The 23,288-nt window shown below is 37.2% G+C and overlaps 1 protein-coding gene and 1 pseudogene across 1 annotated transcript; one reads left to right on the forward strand and one right to left on the reverse strand.

The window, feature by feature from the left end:
* Positions 1–3,988: 3,988 nt before the first annotated feature.
* LOC136211085 (small ribosomal subunit protein uS9m-like) lies at positions 3,989–10,738 on the reverse strand. The gene is made up of 4 exons (XM_066002608.1): positions 9,728–10,738; positions 6,709–7,149; positions 6,482–6,562; positions 3,989–4,371 (listed from the first exon to the last, which is right to left on the reverse strand). The coding sequence occupies exons 1-4, from the start codon at positions 10,422–10,424 to the stop codon at positions 4,280–4,282; spliced, it is 1,311 nt and encodes a 436-aa protein (XP_065858680.1). The 5' UTR covers positions 10,425–10,738; the 3' UTR covers positions 3,989–4,279.
* On the forward strand, positions 10,432–16,880 carry LOC136219576 (N6-adenosine-methyltransferase non-catalytic subunit MTB-like; annotated as a pseudogene).
* Positions 16,881–23,288: the final 6,408 nt, after the last annotated feature.

The raw sequence follows: 23,288 nt of genomic DNA on the forward strand, positions 1-23,288 counted from the left end.
TCGTCCCAATAGTATCTATAAACTATAACTAAAAGATAAGCAAAACTCAAACTAAATTAAATCAAATAAAGATAATTGAATTTAAAATAACTACACACCATTATTAAAAGACACGAGATATCAAAATATTCTTAAGATTTTTGAAAAAAAAGCCAATTTATCATGCATATAAAATTACATAATTTCAATTATAATATTTTGTAAAAATGATATAATTAATCTCACTAAAAAAAACACCGAAGACTGAATCCCTTGTAATATTGCATCCCTGTAAGCAATTGAAAAATTAAACATGTTCAAAGTTTATAGAAATGATGCAACATATATATCAATTTACGAAGTCTGGAAGCTAAGTTAGTGTCCGTTTCAGTTCCAAAAGAGGTTAACTGATTGAAACTCAATTTTCTTAAAAAAAAAAAAAAAAAAAAAAAAATTTAACAACAAATGGCTTGCTTTTTCAAGCAATGGAACTTAGAGCTATCTTAATACTGCAATTAAGCATTACATCTTTTCAAGATATTGTAGGCTTTTCGTAAGTTTTGTATCTCTCAAGGAGCAGTGTGTTATGCAATTACTTTCGATGATAATTATATATTCATATGATAAAAAATTTTAAACGATAATTTTGATATGGGTAATAGACTCTTCGGTTCATATCGCTACCTTATTCTTCCCTTCACTACTTTTTGGTTACTTTCTGATCGGAAGATGATACTGGAATGTGAAAACAAATGGAGTATAAATAACGGTATTTTTAGTCCATTTTTCATTAAATCATGCAAACCAATCAAGTTCTTGGTACATGTAATTTAATTAAATGTGACAATTATTTTAAAATATAGGGAGTATACAGTAATGTTCTATATCTCATAAGACGCCTACAATATATGTCTCTACAAATTAATACACCTAGAAATGCCCAGAGGCAGAGACAAGGGGACCCGGAGGCGCCCGGACCCCTCCGGCCATCGGAACTACCATAACCACAAATAGTTTCGGCACCCTGTCTCCACAAAATTTGATGTTGTGGTGGTTCCGACCTCCCTGTTTTCAAGAAATTTAGATCGGATTCTGAAATAGCACCCCAAAATTGGCTCAGATCCTGTTAGGTCTTTTCTAAATCAAAAATTCCAATTTTTTTTGACCTATTAGACCATCTCTAAATCCAAAATTCTAATTTTTTTTTACCTGTTAGGCCTCCTTAAACCCGATTTTTTCTATTAGACACAATCTTTTTTACATGTTAAGAATCTTAAACACAATATAATTTATTTTTGAGAAGTTTTACCTTGGTATTTAAAAATTGGTTCTTGACCACTCAGATTATAATACTATATATACGGGAAAAATTTGAACAGGTCCAATTTAGCAAAAAAAAAAAAAAAAAAAAAACACAGCGTGTTAAATCGGTCCCTCCAACCGAAAATCTTATATTCGCCGCTGGAAATGCCGATGTATCTTCTAGTTGTATGTCTCACTAAAAATGCTCTTAAACAACCACTCGATCACCTGAGTTGAAGCTGAGACAAGGCTAATCGTGATGTCTTACTAGATTCAAATCTATACCCTTTGTCCCTCTTGCCAATCTTCGAAGATCTTTAGTTTCCATAGCAATTCCTATTTGTTTACATGCTACCCTAAGGGACTTCCTTCTTTCTTCTGCCCCTCCAATCAAATCGAATTGGCTGGAACTCCCGGATTGGCTGTTTTCTTACTTATTTTATGCCAACTAAGACATATTATCTAAATGAAAGCCTACCTCTCAAAGGTTTAAGTACTTTTCGAAACTCCAGTTTTCCGATCTTTGTTTTCGTCTCCTTTTTTGCTTGGTTACTTCTCCAATTCAGATTCAACAAAGACATTCCCCTCCCTACTCTTTCTTGGCAACTTGTCTGTTTGCCGATACGTGCACTTCTTTCTTTCTATTTATGGGCAAAAGCGTGCTTTGATCGGCTTATTCCGCCTTCTTATAGAAAGGCGGCCCGGTGCACTATGCGTCCCCGCTAAGAGAGAGTCCGGGGAGGGGTCCCACCACAGGATGCTTTCGTTCCTCTCCCGTTGGTTGAGCATCTACAAACCTTTGCTCCCCTAAGTGGGGATGAACTCAAACTCCTAAAAAGGTAGGCAAGTTCCTGATAGGAACTACTTCACTAGATTAGATGCTGAGCTACCTGATTCTAGAACATGAAAGGAGCTAAATATGCTCTCGGAATAAAGACGAATGCTGAGCTTGGGCAGAATAAGGTCTAATAGAAGACAGAGCAGGGCATATTATATTAGCTGGCCGATAGGGGGAGGAAGCAACGCATCTTCCGAAACCAGAGAATCCGCTCTTTGTAGCGGAACCTCGGCTGCAACTAGAACTGGTCATATTGTCCCCTCTCCCTAAAGGTCGGGAAGCTATGCCAGGGGAACTCATCCCTCTCTTACGGGGGTCTTAGATAAGATACAAACCATTAGAATAAACATGCTATTCCCTAAGGCAAGAAAGGGAACTCATCTCCTAGCTTCACTATGGTCTATAGGCGTCTTAGTCTTTCATCACAGGGTGAACTCCTTCCCAAGGACGGATCCAGGATTTTAAATTAGTGGGGGCAAATTAAATGCGTAAAATAATAAGAATAAAGTGCAAAAATACCCATAATGTTTATAGCTAGTAGCAATTTTATCCTTAATGTCTATAATAGTACAATTTTATCCCTAACATTGGCCGCCAAGAGTCATCTCCCTTTTAAAGATAAAATTGCTCTTGACTATAAACAGTAAAAGTATATTTTACACCTTATCCTAATAAAAAATTATAAAAATAAATTTTATGGTTCATCACATCTGCAAAACTGCATATATCCAAGTTTAATAGTATAAAAACAAGGGTAAATAATTTATTAGTCCCCTATTTTTTACCTAACATACTGTTTAATTTTTTATTTTAAAAAACACATTTTAATGTCTCTATCTTTTGCCGATATTAACCATTTAGTCCTTTTGTCTATTTTTTTAGATTTGTAACCGAACATATCTTAGCTTTCAAGACAGCCATAACACAATACAAAATGATCATGTTACTCTGTTATTTTATATTTGTCTGCTTATGCCAAATATAACGGTTACAAGTCTAAAAGATAAAATGATCAAAAGGTTAATATTGGCAAAAGTGAAACCTTATAATGTGTGTAGGAGAACTAAACAATATATTAGATAAAAATTAGGGACTAATAAATTATTTACCCGATAAACAAATACCTTTTGTTACTCTCAGTTAGCAAACATAAGAGTTTGAATTAAAATGTTAGGGTATATTTATCTTTTCAATTTATTTATTTATTTATATTAATTTATTTTTAATTATATATTTTCTCAACATAACCATCTTTCTCTTCCCAGAGCTAGCTTCTCATACTTTATTAATTTCTCTTCCCAGACTCATACTTTATTAATTTCTCTTCCCAGAGCTAGCTTCAAGTTACATCAGTGGGAATTTTTAGGGATAAAAGAAGAAACCAATAGGAAAGCAATCATTTTAAATATAATTTATAGATTCAAAAATTGTGTGATGCATAAAAGCGAGATTAGAACCACGCGATAAAAAGTACATGGTGGATTGCTTCCTGCCCTGACAAAGCTCTCTATATAAGAATTCTTTCTTTTCTTATTTCTTTAAAATGAAACGACGTCGTTCCACACTTAAGTGAAACGATGTCGTTTCAATTAGTTGTGTTTTAAAAAAGAAAAGAAAATATAAACAGGTCATCTTCAACCTTTTGTTCGAGTTTCAGGGGGGCAATTTGCAGAAAAACCTTCCCAACCCAAACAATGGCTGAAATGGTATCTGGGCATAATTTTTTTCCTAAAATCCAGTGGGGCAAGTGCCCCCATTGCCCCCACCGTAGATCCGTCCCTGCTCCTTCCCCTCCACTCATCTCCTATTCTAAGAAAAGACGTCTGGGGATATCAGTTTAGCAAAAATTGCAATGTTATAAGAGAAGTAAATTTAAATAAGATAAATTAAATAGAAAAACTAAATAGTATCAGAAAGAAAGGAAGAATCCTGCGGATTGCAGACTCTTCACTTGGTTATCCAGGCACAGACAATTACAAAGAAGTCAAAACATTCTTATTGCCAACACATCTAAAAAAAACAAAATGGCGACATTACAAAAATAAATTCCAGGGCAGCCAAAAAAAAACCTGCAATCTAATTGGTAATGATGTGAAAAACAAACATCCATACAAAATTTTAATGTACAAAACAGCAGAGCTACCTTTTTATAACCATTCATCAACGCTTTACCCATTGGAAACTCTTTCTTGCTTTTGCTTTTCCTGGTTTTTTCCTTTCCACCACACGTGGATCTCTCGTCAAGAATCCACCTGCTCAAACATACACATAATTAATGTGAAATATATAGACCACATAACACAATTATCCATTTTGACACCCATATTTCCTGGACTAAACCATTACCAATGCACAAGTAATTTAATTTTAAACCATACCAATATATACGGATTTTATCCAGAATAATGCATATTCTTCAAAAGTAATCTTGAAGGAATGTGGAAAGGCGCTTCTTGTAGTGGAAAATGCAGTTGTAACCTTTTTAAGTTGTAAGATTTATAGAATTTAAAGAGGATATTATCTTATAATTTTATTTTGTTTCTCTGTTTGTTTCAAAATATAATTTTAAGTTAAGTTTTTAATTAATTCATATTGTTTGTTTTGGAAATCTCTTGAAAGCTGATCATCAACAATCTGAGAACATGGACTGTCTGCTTCTTTTATTTTCTTTTGCTTTTTGAGATTGATTTTGTTAATTAGATTACAGTACAGACTACTGGCTGGCCAGGAATATTCACATGGACCTTAATGACAAAGTGAATTTGGTCATTCACCATTAGATGCAGGCTTATTAAATCTAAGCCGTAGGATGTTTCGAATCTCCACCTTAGGATTCTAACAAGCCTAGATCTAACAGTGAATGACCAAATAATGCATGGTCATTAAGGTCTATGTGATCAAAACCGACTGGTTAGTTTATCAGTTTGTTTTTCCCCATTGAATAATAGCTTAGCATTTGTTACAGAGATGACCTCTCCTATGACAGGGCTGTCTGAAAAGGCTTTTTGACCATCTTGAAATTTAGGTGCGATTCTACTTATTTTAGTTGTAGAATAATCATCTCATTTTTACTGTCCACTGTGAAAAATGAATTCAATTGTTGAGAGAACAAACTTGTGAGTAGAGTGTGTTTTGAAAATTATTTGCAAAAGTCACTCTTATTTTCTCAAATGGAGATGGCTACTGGGAATTGTAGCTGCTGCTGCTACTTTTTTAGACTGTGGCTTAATGTTCAAACATATATAGCATAACAACCAATGGATTTAGTGGAGAAGGATTGTTGAATGAAGCATATATGCCCGATACTGCGAACTACAAGAGGTTTGCATATGATCTTTTATGCTGTTATCAGTACTTGAGTATTTTTATTATGTTGTTAGAGGTTTGAGCAATGGATGGAGATCAAATGACACTTAAATTATTCATTTGAAGGTATCTGATGCCCAGGCTAGGAGAATGTCCTTGAAATTGCATCTGTTATCAGTTTTAAGTTCCTGTTTGGTCAGAGTAATTCTAGGGATTAGATGTTCTCTCTTGAGAAATAGAGTTGTTATGTTTGTGCTGTCTTTTGGTTACAGTTGAATACCTCAGGGCACTGTAGATAACATAAGGGGCAAATAGGTCATTGTAGAGAACAAACTTATGTAAAGAGTGTTTTGAACATTATTTGCCAAACTGACTCTGAAATGGAGATGACACTTCCTGTACTGGGAATAGTATAGTTGCTTAGTTATTTTGTTTCTGATCTGCTTTTTCTAATGCTTAATTAATTCCTTCCTTTCAGAAATCATTTGAAGACCCATCTCTCAGTTCTAGAGAAAGAAGACCCATTTATACATGCTTACTTTATTTAACTCTATAAGACAAGATTTGATTTATAAGACACTTTCGTTAATTATATTTGAAATTGACTTAACTTGTCAACGTTAGGGCTAAAATTGTACAATTTAGATAATAAGGGACAGAATAAATTACACAACCATGTCATAGGACCTACCAAATCGGTGTTTAAAACACCGGGTTCAAATGTAAAGAACCCAGTGATCCAATCACCGACTTCAGTAAATGTTAGATCTGAAACAACAGTGTCAGAAGTTGTGACACTGGCACTGGCACTGGCACTTGCACTGAACCCGGAGATTGAATCACATTATTCTTTACATTGAAACGGTGTTTTAAATACCGTTTTGGCACAACATTAGGACTTAAGAAATTTTTGTCATAACAGGAATTATTTTGAGAAAGAATCCAATATTTACAACATTTTGAGGGACAGAATATTTAACAGAGGAAAAGTAATAACAAAAAAAAAGGTGCCATTTAACAATAGCAAAAATAAGGCTGAATTTAACAGGGTCTTACAAGTTTTGAGGGGAGGACGTAGATCTGGTTCCCAATTTTGCAAGGCCCTGCTGATCCCTAGTTGAATAGCTCCAACTTGACCTGCCACCATGCAAATGAGTTGTAAGTTATTTGAATATTTCACAGTTCGGTATATATGACCCAGAAAAAGGTTCAACAAATCACGAGTTTGTGACACTACAAGTAAAAAATCTAATACATGTGGAAATAAAATTGCTCAAACTCACCTGAAACACCACCTCCTTTCACAGTACAGTCAATATCCCAAAGACCCAAGGTCTTTGTTTCAGAAAATGGTCGCAAAAGGGCAGCTCGATGATCAAGCATTGGAAAATAAACATCAAATTGTTTATCGTTAACTACGAATTTTCCTTCACCAGGTTGAATCCAAACACGAGCAATACTACATTTCCTTCTTCCAGTTCCATATGCTCTACCTTTCTCATCTACTTGTCTTACTCTAGCTTTGGCAACTTCTTCCTGTTTCTGACGCTCTATTTCAGCTCTTGCTGACTTTCTTGTATTCTTTTCATAACGCATATCTTCTATTTGACTTAGAGGAGGCAATCCCTCAATTCCTTCAAAATCCTTCAAGGCAATCAAACTGTCTAGCATGTCATCTGAGATTCCTGATGCTGCAACGAGGTCTCCAAAAGCACGATTTGGACCTGCAATGAGACATATTGCTCCTTCAGTGACAATCTGTGAACTTTTACACAGTTCTATCCCACATAATTTAAACCCAAATTAAAATGTTGATAATTCAAATAGCTACAGTACAAGAAAAAGTAAATTTGAGATTCTAACTGATTATAGTGCTTAAGATTTACATATACATGAGCTAACACAATAGCAAATATTCATATACTTCATTGCACTGGCAAAATTTGGGATGCATATGCTGATCAAACTCTTCAACAAGATAACTAACACATAAATCTATAGCTTCATAGAGTCAAGCTATTAATGTTTCCATGGTGTGATTTGCCAAATAGTCATATTTCCAATTCAAATAGCCAACGCAACCAACATGCTATAATACGGAAGGAATGCTTAAATTTATTTATTTTGGTGAACCACGAAGGATCAAAACAAACAACAAAACAGAACCCGACGTGCCAAGATACTGGAGAAATAATTAAATTACTAAGCCTTTGTTGTTGTTGCTACTATTTTAAGTTTCTTTAGGGTCATTGTGATGGTTCAACATGATTTTGTTCCATCTTTAGCTGCGAATTGGGATGAGAGAAATGCTTATTAAGTCTGATGAATGTACTCACAGATTACAGAAAGCTTGAAAAAGAAAGAAGAAAGCTCTATAGATAGGAAATCTGAATTACAATTGTTAACTGTTAACTAACCTAACCTCTCAATATATGCACCTGTTAAGATTAAAACACATGCAGTTTTATTCTTATTACTCCCCCAGCTTCCCTCAAGCTGGAGTGCATCTATTTAGAACTCCTAGCTTGCTAAGTAGTAAGTACTGGCTGAAATAACTTTGGAGACAAAGCTTTTGTCAAAATGTCTGCCAATTGATTAGCAGACGAAACTGGTGATGGACGAATTAAGTCAATATCTACCAAGATACCAAGCCCCAAATCAGAATTTTATTTTATTTCAGTTCAATATATGCACTGGCAAAATTTGGGATGCATATGCTGATCAAACTCTTCAACAATATAACTAACACATAAATCTATAGCTTCATAGAGTCAAGCTATTAATGTTTCCGTGGAGTGATTTGCCAAATAGTCATATTTCCATTCAAATAGCCAACGCAACCAACATGCTATAATACGGAAGGAATGCTTAAATTTATTTATTTTGGTGAACTACGAAGGATCAAAACAAACAACAAAACAGAACCCGACGTGCCAAGATACTGGAGAAATAATTAAATTACTGAGGCTTTGTTGCTGTTGCTACTATTTTAAGTTACTTTAGGGTCATTGTGATGGTTCAACATGATATTGTTCCATCTTTAGCTGCGAATTGGGATGAGAGAAATGCTTATTAAGTCTGATGAATGTAATCACAGATTACAGAAAGCTTGAAGAAGACGAAGCTTGAAGAAGAAAGAAGAAAGCTCTATAGATAGGAAATCTGAATTACAATTGTTAACTGTTAACTAACCTAACCTCTCAATATATGCATCTGTTAAGATTAAAACACACGCCGTTTTCTTCTTATTACTCCCCCAGCTTCCCTCAAGCTGGAGTGCATATATTTAGAACTCCTAGCTTGCTAAGTAGTAAGTACTGGCTGAAATAACTTTGGAGACAAAGCTTTTGTCAAAATGTCTGCCAATTGATTAGCAGACGAAACTGGTGATGGACGAATTAAGTCAACATCTACCAAGATACCAAGCCCCAAATCAGAAAATGAAACAAAAGAAAATGTCAACCTTATCTTTTGTTTTCTGACTCATTCACATCTGCACAACCTAATAAAAAATAAAACAAAAGTAACATCTGCATTCAGTAATAAAAAAACCAGTAGACAATATGTCCTCCATCAATCCTCTTGAGCATAAAAGCAAAACTAATAAAATTCCAAATGCAATCATTTTCCAGTTGATTATAAAATCAAATACTGGATCATAAGACTAATTAATACTGTCATGCATTGCACAAACTACAAACAGATCAAAGTACCAAAACATCTCTTCTTTACAAGGAAAGGGAACAAACACAAACTCTTTCTTCATTCAAAAAATCAATCATTTTCACATGAACTTTGCATATCCCTGCTGCTATCACTATCATATGTCTAAGAGGAAAATGTTCAGTTCTTGACTGAAAGACAATTAGGAGCTAGGAAAATGTTCATTTTCACATTAACTTCTGGCTCATATTTCAACAACTCCATCAATGTTATTCCTCCATGTTTGGAAAAAGTACGTCCTAATACAATTAGGAGCTAGGAATGTACTTTTTCTCCAATCTGAGCCCCAAATCATTTGCAAAAGAAAATATCAAAATAGAAGGCAACACCATCCAAAATTACATAAAATTATATCTGACTGGTCATTCACGATTATAAACATGTTTATTGTATCACTCAATATCAAAGGCAAATTTAAAACACTAAATAAGGCAAAATTAGCGCTTAGAACTTCCAATTGCAAAATCAGAAGTGCTCAGTATAAAACTCAATCAAACCCACGCAGTAAAAATTATCTTCTGCAACATTTGATTATATGTAAAAAAAAACACTGTACAGCAAAACAAGATAAATGTTCACCTTTCAGAATAGCAGTGAGTTCCTTCTTCTCGCTCTCAAGTATCTTCTGCTCCTCGCTCACATTGCTCTCGCTCCGAGTTTCACTAGTACTGGTTCCAATCTCTCCAATATCAAAGACCTTACTGACCTTATCATCCTCCCCTTCCTCTAAGTTCCACATAGAGTGTCCTTCCGACGTCAGCCACTCGTTGTCTCCATGACCGGCAGCCCTCGCCTCATAATCTTTCTCAACTTCCTCAAATATACGACTTCCTTCGTCTCCATCTTCCTCCTCTAACCATGACCGCTCTTCAGTCGCTGGAGAATGAGAAATTCCGGCAACTCCGTCTTTGGAATCAAGGGCGAAAACTGAGTCTAACTTATCATCATCTTCTCCATTGAGATTCCATGTGCTAGAGGCAGATACTTGGTCGCCGTTGTTGCCGTGATTGCTGGAAACCGAGTCTTTGGAATCAAGGGCGAATAATGAGTCTAACTTATCATCATCATCTTCTCCATTGAGTTTCCATGTGCTAGAGGCAGAAACTTCGTCTCTGATATTGCCATTGCCGTTGCCGTTGCCGTGATTGCTGGAAAATGGTCTGAGAATGAAATTGGAATTAGATATGCGAGGAGGAACAGAAATTGAAGGAGACTTGGAATAGAGATTGGATAGTAGACGTATATGGGAAGATTTAGGGAGGAAACGAGAAAGCATTCTGGAAATGGAGATGGAGTTTGGTCACCACCGTAAGAGAGAAGGTTGTAGAAGTAGGGTTTTAGGACTTTCTAAGGCTGTATCCCGGTTCGACATTCACAATTGATAGTAAGCACTGCTATAGTTACTTTTTTACCCCCGTATAGTTCCTTTTTATTTTATTATTTTTTATGTTAGGGGTTAACTTGTCCTGCCTTGATGGTTTATCTTCGGCTGGGTAAGATGACTCCTTGAAGACGATGATGGTTTAGCAAAGAAAGGAAGGGGAATTAAAAAACAATAGGTTTAGGGCTTCGGAAAACTACGCTGTTTGGAGATATGGCGTGTAAGTAGAGAAATCTCAATGACATGATTATGAAAGATAAAGGTATTTATATAAATTGATCCACTCCGAATTATTTATTTATTTATTTTTGAATTACTTGGTGAGATTTGTGAGATTTGTAATGTTGAATTACTTGGTGAGATTTGTGAGATTCTGTTGTAGTCTTTTGGTTTTGTTTGTTCCACGAAGGTCTTAGTTTAAACTGATTACTGAATTGCCTCAATAATTTTGTTTGCTGTTCACAATTTTTGAAGCAATCCGCTGTTTGTGAGAAGTTTCACTGTTCATTATTGACGAATCTGCTGCTTGCTAATGATTTCTGCAACACTTGGTCAGTGGGTTCATTGTGGGACTGACGGACCTAGTTTTGATTTAGTACGATTGTGGCAACACTGTTTGACTTTTTAAGGGCTATAGGAAACTCAATGGACCTGTTCAATTTTGTTAAGTGAGGAAATTGCGTAGTGTCTAATTTTTTCCTTTTTCTTTTTATTTGGTTTCAGAATCTTGTCATTGTAGATTGTAATGGAGTCACCTGAACATGGTCAGAATCATTCTGAACGTGACACTGAGGATAGTTCAGATATGAAGGGTGATAGGGTGGGGGATGATGAAGAATGGGAGGGCAGTGATAAGAGGAAGCACCGATCAAGCAGGTCTAGAAAGTTGAGCAATGGAGAGGATGCTGAAGGATTAGATGGAAGCGGAAGGAGACGAGGTTCTGGTGGTGACAAGAGTGAGAGCCGTAAGAGATCAGGTGGTGGCTCTAGCAGAACTGGCAGTGACGATGAAGATTATGAAGCAAGAAAAGAGCTACGCTCGAAACAATTGAAGAAAAAACTAGAGGAAAGTAGCTTGGAAAAGTTGAGCTGCAGAGGAAGATGATAAGGATAGTCCTATAACTCGTGAAGAAAGAACTGGGCGGGACAAAAACGAGAAGCATAGACCGCAGAGAACTACCACTAGTAAGGATGTTGTTGAAAGCCGTGAAAGGTCTTCAAATGCTGATGAAGATGGAAACGTTTGGGTAAGAGATAAAAGTGCAAGAGATCTAAGCCGCTCTAACAGGTCTAGGACCCCTGAGAGGAGTGTGAGGCGTCATCATGAATCACAGTACTCCGAAGTGGAGTATGAAAGAAGCTCAGACATCAGGTGGAAGGAGCTTGAAAAGCATGGTCACAGGGATGATATAAAGGGCAGAGATGATACTTGGAGTGATAGAAATAAAGATAGGGAAAGTTCCAAAGATAGTTGGAAAAGAAGGCGATCCACTAGTAATGATAGAGATGCAAAAGATGGAGATGATGCATATGATCGTGGAAGAGATTGGGAGCCAAGACATGGTCGAGAGAGGAATGACAATGAAAGGCCACATGGTAGAACCAGGGGTGAAGCCGTTAAAACATGGTCAAATTTTGGAATTTCAAATGAGAATTATGATGTTATAGAGATCCAAACCAAGCCTCCTCTTGATTATGGTCGAGCCGAGTCTAGATCCAGCTTTACTAGGAGAACTGAGCTTGGTCAGCAATCTGATGGGAAATCAAATGTTGACGAGTGGACACTTGCACGGGATGAGAGGGGAAGAAGACATGAATTTTACACTTCTTCGCCTTCCATTGAGGATACAAAGGATAATGATGATGGTGTGTCTATGCGAGATTCAAATTCATGGAGGGATGAGATGGATTACCCGGCAGGAAAAGGAAGAGGACAGCGAGGAGTTATGGCTGGTTGTAGTGCCAGTGGTGGTTCACAGCCTTCATATGGAAACCAGGAACCTGGGTCCTTCTCCAGAGCTCCTCCACAAGGCGTAAAAGGGAGTAGGAGAGGTAGGCCTACTGGCAGGGACAACCAACAGGTTCCATTGCCCATAATGGGATCACCTTTTGGGCCTCTTGGACCTGGACCAATGCAGCCACTTTGCCCCAGTATGTCACCTGCTCCAGGTCCTCCGATTTCTCCAGGTGTTATATTTCCACCATTTTCTCCACCCGTAGTTTGGCCTGGGGCTCGAGGTGTAGAGATGAATATGCTGGGCATGCCACCAGCTCTGTCTTCTGTTCCTCCAGGACCATCTCCACCCAGATTTCCTCCTAACATGGGCAATGCTCCACCAAACCCTGGTATGTTTTTTAATCAGGCATGACCTGGAAGAGGAGTGCCTCCAAACATGTCTGGTCCTGGTTTTAGTGCTGCTGCAGGACCAGTAGGACGAGGAGCACCTTCTGATAAGACTTCAGGGGGCTCCTAGAAACAATGCACCTCCAGGTAAAGCTCCTTCAAGAGGGGAGCAGAATGATTACTCGCAGAATTTTGTAGATACTGGTATGCGACCACAGAATTTTATTAGAGAGCTAGAGCTTACTAATGTTGTAGAGGATTACCCAAAGCTTAGGGAGCTTATACAGAAAAAAGATGAGATTGTGGCTAAATCTGACCTAAAGATTTAGAGCTCTCCTCAGAGTTCTTTAGAACCAAGTTTGACGTGATTCGAGTATGTTCATCGCGCCCATGGTGTTGCTGGCCATATGGAGTATTGGACTTTTGAAGAAACACTGAATCTCAAGATTGAGGTAGATTTGTTTCAACTTGCTTTTTACTTTTCTGCAATTCTCATGCACTGGGAATGTGCGAGTTTTATCTTTTACATTCTTGTTTGAGTATTAATACTTTTACTTGCTAAGAAGTAGTTGCATTATTGCTGAATTGCATTTGGAAGTTGAATAAAAAACAGCATCCTGACTCCTAGATGAACCATATGGCTGAAGTTATGTTGCTATTATAATACCTCAATACATTGTCCTTTGTCTTTACAGGCAATCGCAGATACGCCTTCTTTTATTTTCTGTGGGTCGGTGATGGTGTTGGACTTGAGCGAGGTCGTCAATGTCTAAAGAAGGTACTTGGCAATCAAGCCTTTAGTTTCACGTTCACATCTAATTTTCTACTTTCTTTTTTCATCTTCGACTTATAGTAACGTACTGTGAAGTCATTTTTACATTTTATATTTTCATTTTCACTTCATGCTTCAGTGGGGATTTCGGAGATGCGAGGATATCTGTTGGGTGAAGACAAACAAAAGTAATGCTACTCCAGGGTTGCGGCATGATTCACATACGATGTTTCAGCATTCAAAGGTTGGTAATTATCATCGCCATATTTCTTCAGTTTCTTCCTTTATCATGCATTTTTATGCTTTACTCATGTATTCCTTTTTGTCCTAACCTGTCCTGATGGTCATATAATCCATGCTAACATTGACACTGATGTAATCATTGCAGAGGAACCTCCTTACTGTTAGTTAAATTTGTTTTGGCAATGAATTTTTTAGGCTCTGCCCTCATAATTTTCTTTTAAATGTTGCGAATCTACCTACCATAGTTTATATCAGGATCACAGAGTTCTTTTATTGCTCGTTTGTTAGTTATCTTGATATAGTCTGGTTCATTCATTTATTTTTCCCTCTTTAAGCTTGATAGAAAATGCAGTCAAGAACTTGGTGGATATATCATGTGATTATCCTTGCATCTTGTGTTTCATGGTTCTTTTGATCTGTTTTATTTTGGAGGAGCCTTTGTGTCCTAGAATAAGACTCCGAATACCATGATAAGACTCTGAATACCTCCTATATTCTTTTTATAGTTTTCCAAATGGGTGACCAGATGAGTTCTGACTGCAGGTTCAACTCAAAAGCCAGAGGACATGTATAGAATAATTGAGCGTTTCTCTCTTGGCCGCAGAAGGCTTGAGCTTTTTGGTGAAGACCATAATATACGATCTGGTTGGTTGACAGTTGGCAACGGACTATCCTCGTCTAATTTCAATTCCGAGGTACAATAGATACCTAAACTCGTGTTATTTGTTGTCGTAAAAGTTATGCTTATAATCTGAATCTATTTAGATAGCAGTCAAAAACATCGGGCTGCATTTGTTTTCTAAATGTTATTTCAAGTACAATAACTTTCTCAGAGCACACGGTTCCATATGCTGAATTTCCTTGAGGAATTACCATGTTTTTGTGGTAGTGAGTTTGCAAGCAATATGGACCCCTAGTGGTTATGTTTCAGTAGGGCTGTCAATCTCTTACACGACAACACGATTTATAGAGATAACCATCCTGACACGATTATCACTTTTATTACATTTATATCATATGTAATCATGGGGAATATATATATATATATAGATCACATAACATTGTTATGATGCGACGATCCATTTTGACGCCCCCATGTTTCAGCACTGCATCTCATCAGTTATAGAGAATTATTTATCAAATTCAGGATGTTGATCTTCAAGAATGGAAAAAAAAGAGTATTTTTTTTTCTAGATTCTTTAATAGACCGGTGAATGTATCAGTCTGTTTTTGGAAACACATTTCATGACTAATTAACAAATTTCCCATTTTTTAAAGAATTACTAAAAAGTGACTCGAAATGTTTCGTACAAATTTCTGACTTTCGGTTTCTGAAATGTGAAATTTTGTCAAAACCAAAGTTTCTCTGGTTTACAGCCCAATTCCATTGCCATGATAAGACTCCTATATACCTCCTATATTCTTTTTATACCTTACACGACCACACGATTTATAGAGATAACCATCCTGACACGATCCGTTTGCATGATTATCACTTTTGTTGCATTTATATCATATGTAATCACGTGGAATACATATATAGATCACATGACACTATTATGATGCGACAATCCATTTTGATGCCCCCATTTTTCAGCACTGCATCTCATCAGTTATAGAGAATTCTTTATCAAATTCAAGATGTTGATCTTCAAGAATGGAAAAAAAAGAGTTTTTTTTTTTTTGCTTTTTGCGAAAGATAATGTCGCTCATGTAGTTGGGGCTTATGTTGCACGGCAACCCTTTTCAGTAGCATTTCTGCTTTTTGTGTCCGTTTTGGTTTCAGTTTCTGACAATGTTTGAAAGACTATGGCCCTGTTTGGCAATTAGCTAATAGCTGATTACATTAGCGGTTAGCGGATTTGACTAGCGGATTGTGTGAACTTGTTTGGTAAAACTTGGCTGATTGCTAATAGTTGTTTGTGTAAAATGACAAATAAGGACATGATAAAACATTTATTTGAGATTAAAGAGTATTAAATCAGGGTAAAAATATCCATAAAAAGAAATGGAACAATAAGCTAATTGAAAAAACTCCTAAAATGAGCTTTTTCAGAATTAGCTTTTCGGACTCAATAAGTTCTTTCAAACATCTTTTCACCAAACACCGCTGTTAGAGGATTGACTAGTCAAAACCTCTGAAATGGCTCAAACCTCTAATTTTGTTTCAAAAAGCTTTTTACCAAACAGGACCTATGTTTTAGAAATAACGCTTTCCGACATCCGTTTCAGTTCCTATTTTGTCCAAAGTAGGTTGATGCCTATTAGACTAGGTTGGCACGGAATATTGGTCCTGTGTTGATAATGTTTGCCTATTAATCCCCTTGTTTCTTTGGGGACAAAGATGGGAAAGTTTGGCAAGGTGCTGGTGGGCGGAATCCTCCCCCTGAAGCACCTCATCTCGTCGTGACTACACCCGAAATAGAGTCCCTGTGGCCGAAATCGCCTATGAAGAAGCAGCAGCAAATCCAACAGCAATCAACAACTACTATTTCTCTAACAGCAGGCAATTCTTCCAACAGGAGAGCAGGCAGCTGGAAACTAGCCACAGAATCCAAATGCATTCAGTTTAAACCAAGAGGCATCTAGCTCAACCCCTTCAACTCCGGCTATTTGAGGGGCATCACCGATGGAGGGTAGACCTGGCAATTATCGTTTTTCGTGTCAAAATCGTGTTATCTCATATTTATTTATGTTCCATATGGTGTTATATGTTATAAATGCTAGAAAAATGATTTTCGTGTCAATCGTGTCGTGTCAGTCGGGTTGGCTCTGTAATCGTGTTTTCGTATCAGAAATTGCCACCTCTAATGGAGGGTATTCGGGGACGGGAAATGGGGAATATGCCTTCTGATGAGAAACTTTTTGATATCTATGGGTTTGGGGGGCAGGCAAATGGTCCTGACTTGGTGGTAGATTTTGAGTCTCACAGACAATTGAATATTTTGTAACAAACATGGATTATATGATTGATTGTTCAATTCCCTTTGTTTTTTCATTGCAATGTAGTTCGGGATTGTGGATTCCAAGATATTTTGGTAGCTTCTGATTCAATATCTGCTATACAACTGCTTAAAGGAGAGATAATTTTGTCAAATTGGCTTGGGGTCATTTTAGGCGACATTTTTTAAGTGACTCGATATTTTGCAACGATAGAGTTCGTTCACGAGAGACGACAAGCGAATTTTGCTGCATATATTTTGGCTATTTGGACTCGTTCTCTTTCAAATATGGAAATTTTTATTGAATTGCTAATTGTATTTAAAGTGATATTTTCTCATTTAGGTCATAATATATGGCTTTTTATCAAAAAAAAAAAAAAAAAAAGTTGAGCGGAAATGAAATGCATTTTGGTCCTCTTCAATAAAATCGACTTTAGAGACCTTTCTGTATCAATTACTCGGACATATATTAGGGTAAAAATGTCCATGGCCCCTAACTCCGAACTATAGTGCTATTAAATATTTACTGTAATATGATGATCAAAATTAGCGACTAATTACAGTAAAACCTCTATAAATTAATAATTTTGAGACTATAAAATTTTATTAATTTATAGAGTAATTTTAATTTTTTTTAAAATAAATTTTAAATTACTTATTTAAATAAAGTTCGTCTAATTTAACAAAGGAAGCAATTATATTATCAACCGTTTTTTACAATTTTTTGTTACAATTTGATAAGGTACACTAGAACTTTTGGAGAATACTTAAAGATGAAATTAAACTAGATTTAAATTTCAAGAAAAAACAAAGTACTATAGAGTCATATTTTGCTAAATTATCCTAAGTATATATTTATATATATTTGGTATATGTTTTTGAGAAATTACTAATTTATAGAGATAATAAAACAATGTATTCATAAAGGGTTTATTAAAATTCATATTTTTTAGTCTCACAGACAATTGAATATTTTGTAACAAACATGTCTTATATAAGGGAAAATTACAAAATTGGGTCAAATGAGAGACTCATTTACATATTTAACCTATTTACTCAACCTACTACATATCTAGACTATTTTTGTATGACTTTCCCATAATACTCTCAATATGGACGTGTCTCACGGTATAAACTCTTATTCACCACCGATGGATGGAAGTCCAAGCCTTTTGGGATGGATGTCTCGCACGACACCTCAGCACGTCGGCTTTCAGAAAAAATTAATCGTGTTAGGCAGAAAAAATAATGTTTTGGCTTCGCGAAATGAGGATTCGCTAAGTATGCGAAAATAAATGTGCAATGAAGAGGTTGATTTTACTTAGCGAAACGATGATTTCGCGACGTCTGCGAGGAGAAATGTGACGCTCTGACTTCCCGAAACGATGATTATGCGGAGTCTGCGTGAGAAATTTATCGAATTACCTCGCAAACTTCGCGTAATCATCATTTCGCGAAGTTAAATCGATAAATTTCTCCCCGCGAACTTCGCGAAACGGCATATGCTAAGTGAATTTATGAAAAAAAAAACGAAGAGAAAACAGTATATATATTTTTCGACGAAAACAATATGATAAACTGGAAAAAAACGATGAAAATAACGTAGAATCACCATTTCTTCGATGGTCACAGGAAGAAAGAAACCAAGAAACGAGCAGGAAATGGAAGATGAAGAACCATGACTTCGTTTTCTAGGATTAGGAAGTTGAAGAATCAAAAGATGAAGAGAGGAAGAAGAGAAATGCATAGGGATTTGGAGAAATGGTGCAGATTTCGTGCAATTTAAAAGAATATAGGAAGATCAAAAGTCTGGAAATTATTAATGGAGGAGCTGCCAACCGTTTCGCGTAACCAAAGAGAATAGGGGCGTGACCATTCGCGTAAGAGGGAAGAAGAAATGTTAGGGGTATTATGGGAAAGTCACACAAAAACAGTCTAGATGTGTAGTAGGTTGAGTAAATGTATTAAATATGTAAATGGATCTCCTATTTGACCCAGTTTTGTAATTTTCCCCTTATATAATTGATTGTTCATATCGGTTACAATCAGTAAAATGAGGTCATATCGGTTACAAAATAGAAAGGCTTAATACATTATTTGCCCCTTGAACTTGTCTAAAATAGTTGATTGGTCCCCTGAACTTTCAAAATGTATTAATAGCCCTCTGAACTTGCATAAAATGTTCAGTTAGCCCTCTGAACTTGCATAAAATGTAATCAATTAATCATTCGGTTCTAAAAAACTAAGTCAAATGCGGAAGATATGTTACACGTGTCTTAGAATGTTATTACATACTTCACAAAATAGATTAAAACATGTTAAAAATGAATTTCCTACCTATTCAACTATAAAACATTTTCTTCTCTAATATTATAATTGCATACCTCGATCTTGGTTGTTTTACTTTTTTAAGACACGCGTAACATATCTTCCGGATTGAATTTACTTTTTTACAACCGAGTGATTTTTTTTTAAAGATTGGTTAGCGAGGAAGGGTAAGCGGCGGACATCCCAGCTATGCTGGCACCCCCACCACAGATCCAAAAAAAACCCCGAACCAAATTTATTAAAAGAGTAAATACATGTCATAATACAAAAAGAATAAAGAATAAAATGAAGCCAAAGAATTAGGAAAAGCGATATACGCTACGTCCTACACGATCATGAAAAAAGACCGATCCACAAAAATCTGGGACAACATCCCACCAAGTCGAAGCTGTTGCTATCCGTCCATAATTTGCAAGCGAATCCGCAACATGATTTCCTTCACGAAAAATATGAGGCACCACAAAAGCCATAGAATCAATCTGATTTAAACAATTGAACCATTTTTGTCTAAGCAACCAAGGAACCGAACAAGATTTAGATTTGAACATCTGCACAACATACATTGAGTCGCTTTCAAGCCAAATTTTTCGCCAACCTTTGCTGATAGCCATGTCAATGGCGTAAATAGCAGCAGATAGTTCAGCAAGATAACCAAAGGAACTTTCAATCGGAAAGGAAAACGCACCAAGGCACATGCCAGTATGCGAGCGATAAATACCTCCGCAACCCGCAGGACCAGGAGCACCCGTGACAGACGCATCAGTATTGATCTTAATCCAATCCCTCGGAGGTGGTTGCCAAAAAATCGGAGTAATGTGCGGAGCCTTAGCAAGACGTTTTTCAATCCCGAGCTCACCTAAGATTTTAAGTTCAACTAGCGAATTCCAAACGGAGCCTCGTCCAATATGAGCAGATTCACGAACAGCTCCCCAAATCCGTCTCAGCGTGACAGAAGTATCAACCCTCTCATCCTCAAAAATGGACCTATTACGAGCAAGCCATATAGTCCAAATTGTATTAACAATTGCTGCCGCCCATAAATCAGTGATTTGAGTACTGAAACGTTGAATAACAGCATGATCAACCAGATTCTTAAGAGTCGAGTCTGTGTTAATTTGTCTTCCAAACAATGAGCTAACACCATACCAAATAAATTTGGAAAACCGACAGGAGACAAAAAGGTGGTCCAACGTTTCAGAATCTAACAAGCACAAACTGCAACGAGAAACAACTTGACAGCCACGCAACTGAAGCTGATCATGTGTTGGCAAATACCCAAGATAAGCCCGCCATCCAATAAGCGAGTGTGCAGGAGGAACACTCTGACACCTTAAAAAACGACTCCAAGGATGTTGAGTAGGAGGAGATCTAAGCCAAGCGTACATAAGCTTAGCAGTTAAAACCCCACTCGTAGCAGGCTTCCAAACACAAATATCAACATCGTCCCTACCCCGCCTAATATTCCGCAATCTATTCTCCACATCCACAGGTAACACGGGCAGATTATGCCAATTATTACCATCCAAATAATCCTCCACCAAATCAAAAGAACGACGCTGTTGACTAGCAGATAGGCCAACCTGTGCAGCCAGTGAAGGACACATCCAGGCCCCATTCTAAAAATTAAGTTCAGAGTGCTGACCAATCCACCAAAAACAGTGATGCTCAACTTCAGAATAAATGGATTTTATCGAGCCCCAAATAGAAGAATTCATGATATAATGTCGTGACTGTCCCGCTTTATTGAGAAAATGAGTTCTAAGTAAGTTAAAGCAGAGAGACTTTTCTTGAAGAAGACCCCAAGCCATCTTTCCATTCAATGCCTTGTTTAGAATAGACAGATTCTTGATTCCAAGACCTCCATCCTTGAAGTTTTGACAACAAATTTTCCAAGGGACAGTGACAAGCTTCTTGCAATTAATAGACCCAGACCAAATAAAATTCCTCATATGCCTAGTCATACGTGTAAGCAGCGCAGAGGGCCACTTATAAATGCTAAAAGAGTGAATGAAGCTACCAGTAATTACAGAATTTACCAGAGCCATTCTCCCAGCCATAGACAAACAATGCCCTTTCCATTTAGCAAAATGAGCAAGCACCCTATCCATCAAACTAGTCAGATGTCGTGTCTTTGGTAAACCAAAAAACAAAGGGACTCCAAGATAGCGAAATGGAACAGACCCTTGACGAATACCAATAATATCAGCAAGACGATTGCCACGTCTAGAAGAAACAAAGGAGCCCAGAAATAATTCAGATTTGTTCCAACTAACACACTGACCCGAGATAGATCCATACAACTCAAATACACCCTTAATAACAGCTAGATTACCTGAAGAGGCCCTGCAGAAGAGAAGAATGTCATCAGCATAAAATAAATGAGTCGAAAACACCTTTGAAGAAGTATATTGCATTGGAGCAAGTCGCCCAGTATCCACGAGGTGAAGCAACCAACGGCTAAGAAAGTCCTCGGCAATACCAAACAAAATAGGAGACAACGGATCGCCTTGTCGAACTCCTCTTGAACATTTGAAATATCCACTAATGGCTCCATTGTTCAAAATTGAAATCCGAGATGAAGATAAAACATTCAGAATCCAGTCTCTGAATTGAATAGAAAAACCAAAAGCGTCCATCACGGCAAGTAAAAAATTCCAATTTAAAGTGTCAAAAGCTTTCTTGATGTCAACCTTCAAGGCTAAGTTCCCTCCAAAACACTTTTTACGAAGCATATTAGTGCCTTCAGAAGCAAGCGAAATGCATTGGTGAATACTTCGTCCAGGAATAAATCCAAATTGATTCTGAGAAACAATGCGAGATGTAATAGAAGCAAGTCTATCAGCCAAAATTTTTGCAATTATTTTATAACTAAAGTTGCTCATTGCAATAGGCCTATACTGATCAAGAGATATCGCACCCTCCACCTTCGGGATAAGGACCATAATACTGGAGCACAGGCCAGGATGTATCATGCCACTCATAAAGAAGCTTTTGACAACAGCAAACACATCAACACCAACAATATCCTAGAAAGACTGAAAAAAGACCCCAGAAAACCCATCAGGTCCAGGAGAACTACTGTTATCCATTGCAAAGACTGCCATACGAACTTCATTCATATCCGGGCAACCAGTAAGCAAATCATTATCCAAGTCAGAGACAAGATGTGGAACAACCTCATAAACTAGATCATAATTTTGCGGCAAGACCTCATCATTTTTAAAAAGACTTGAATAAAATTCAGCAATATGTGTCCCAATTTGATTCGGATTAAAGACCAGCTCATCCTCAATTTGAAGCACCGAAATCCCAGAGGCAGCAGCTCGAATAGATGCCATACGATGGAAGAAGCTGGTATTTCGATCTCCCTCCTTAAGCCATCTAACTCTGCTCTTGTCACGCAAAAAGACCTCCTTTCTATGCAAAATATTATCCAAATGTGCATGAGCATTCATCTCCTCATGATGTAGTTCAGGAGTAAACCCATTCTCAGAGATTTCTGCCTGCACACGGGCCAGATCCGTCTCAGCATCAGTGAGACACATATCAATGTTACCAAAAACCACTTTATTCCAGTGACGGAGCACCGGCCGAAGTCTTCTGAGTTTATCGCATAAAGCTTGCATAGGAGGTAAGCTGGGATGCATTCCATTCCAAAAATCAGCAATCACCTCCCTAATCCCCGGATGCAGAATCCACATAGACTGAAATCTGAATCTAGAGATAGCGCGATTCCCCTTGGAGCAGCTAAACATCAAAGGGCAATGGTCAGAGTGATGCCGTGGCAAAGCCAAACTGCAAATCGATTCCCAGAAGTCTGAGAATAAAGCAGATAATAAAACTCTATCCAGCCGACATTCAACCCACGCAGAGCCAGACCTGCCATTAGACCAAGTAAAGAAGGCCCCATGAGTAGGACCATCAACAAAAGAACCAGAATCAATAAAATCACGAAACTCCCTACAAGGACGCAAAGCAGGAGCCCTTCCTGATTTCTCATGAGATCCAAGGACAAAATTAAAATCTCCAAAAAGCACCCAATGCCCATTCAACCTATTTTGATGAGCCAAAATATCATCAAACATAGTGACACGTCTATTTGCCCAAACGCTCCCGTAAACAAAGCAGAC

Source organism: Euphorbia lathyris, chromosome 1, assembly GCF_963576675.1.
Source record: "Euphorbia lathyris chromosome 1, ddEupLath1.1, whole genome shotgun sequence".
In the NCBI taxonomy this organism is placed as follows: domain Eukaryota; kingdom Viridiplantae; phylum Streptophyta; class Magnoliopsida; order Malpighiales; family Euphorbiaceae; genus Euphorbia; species Euphorbia lathyris.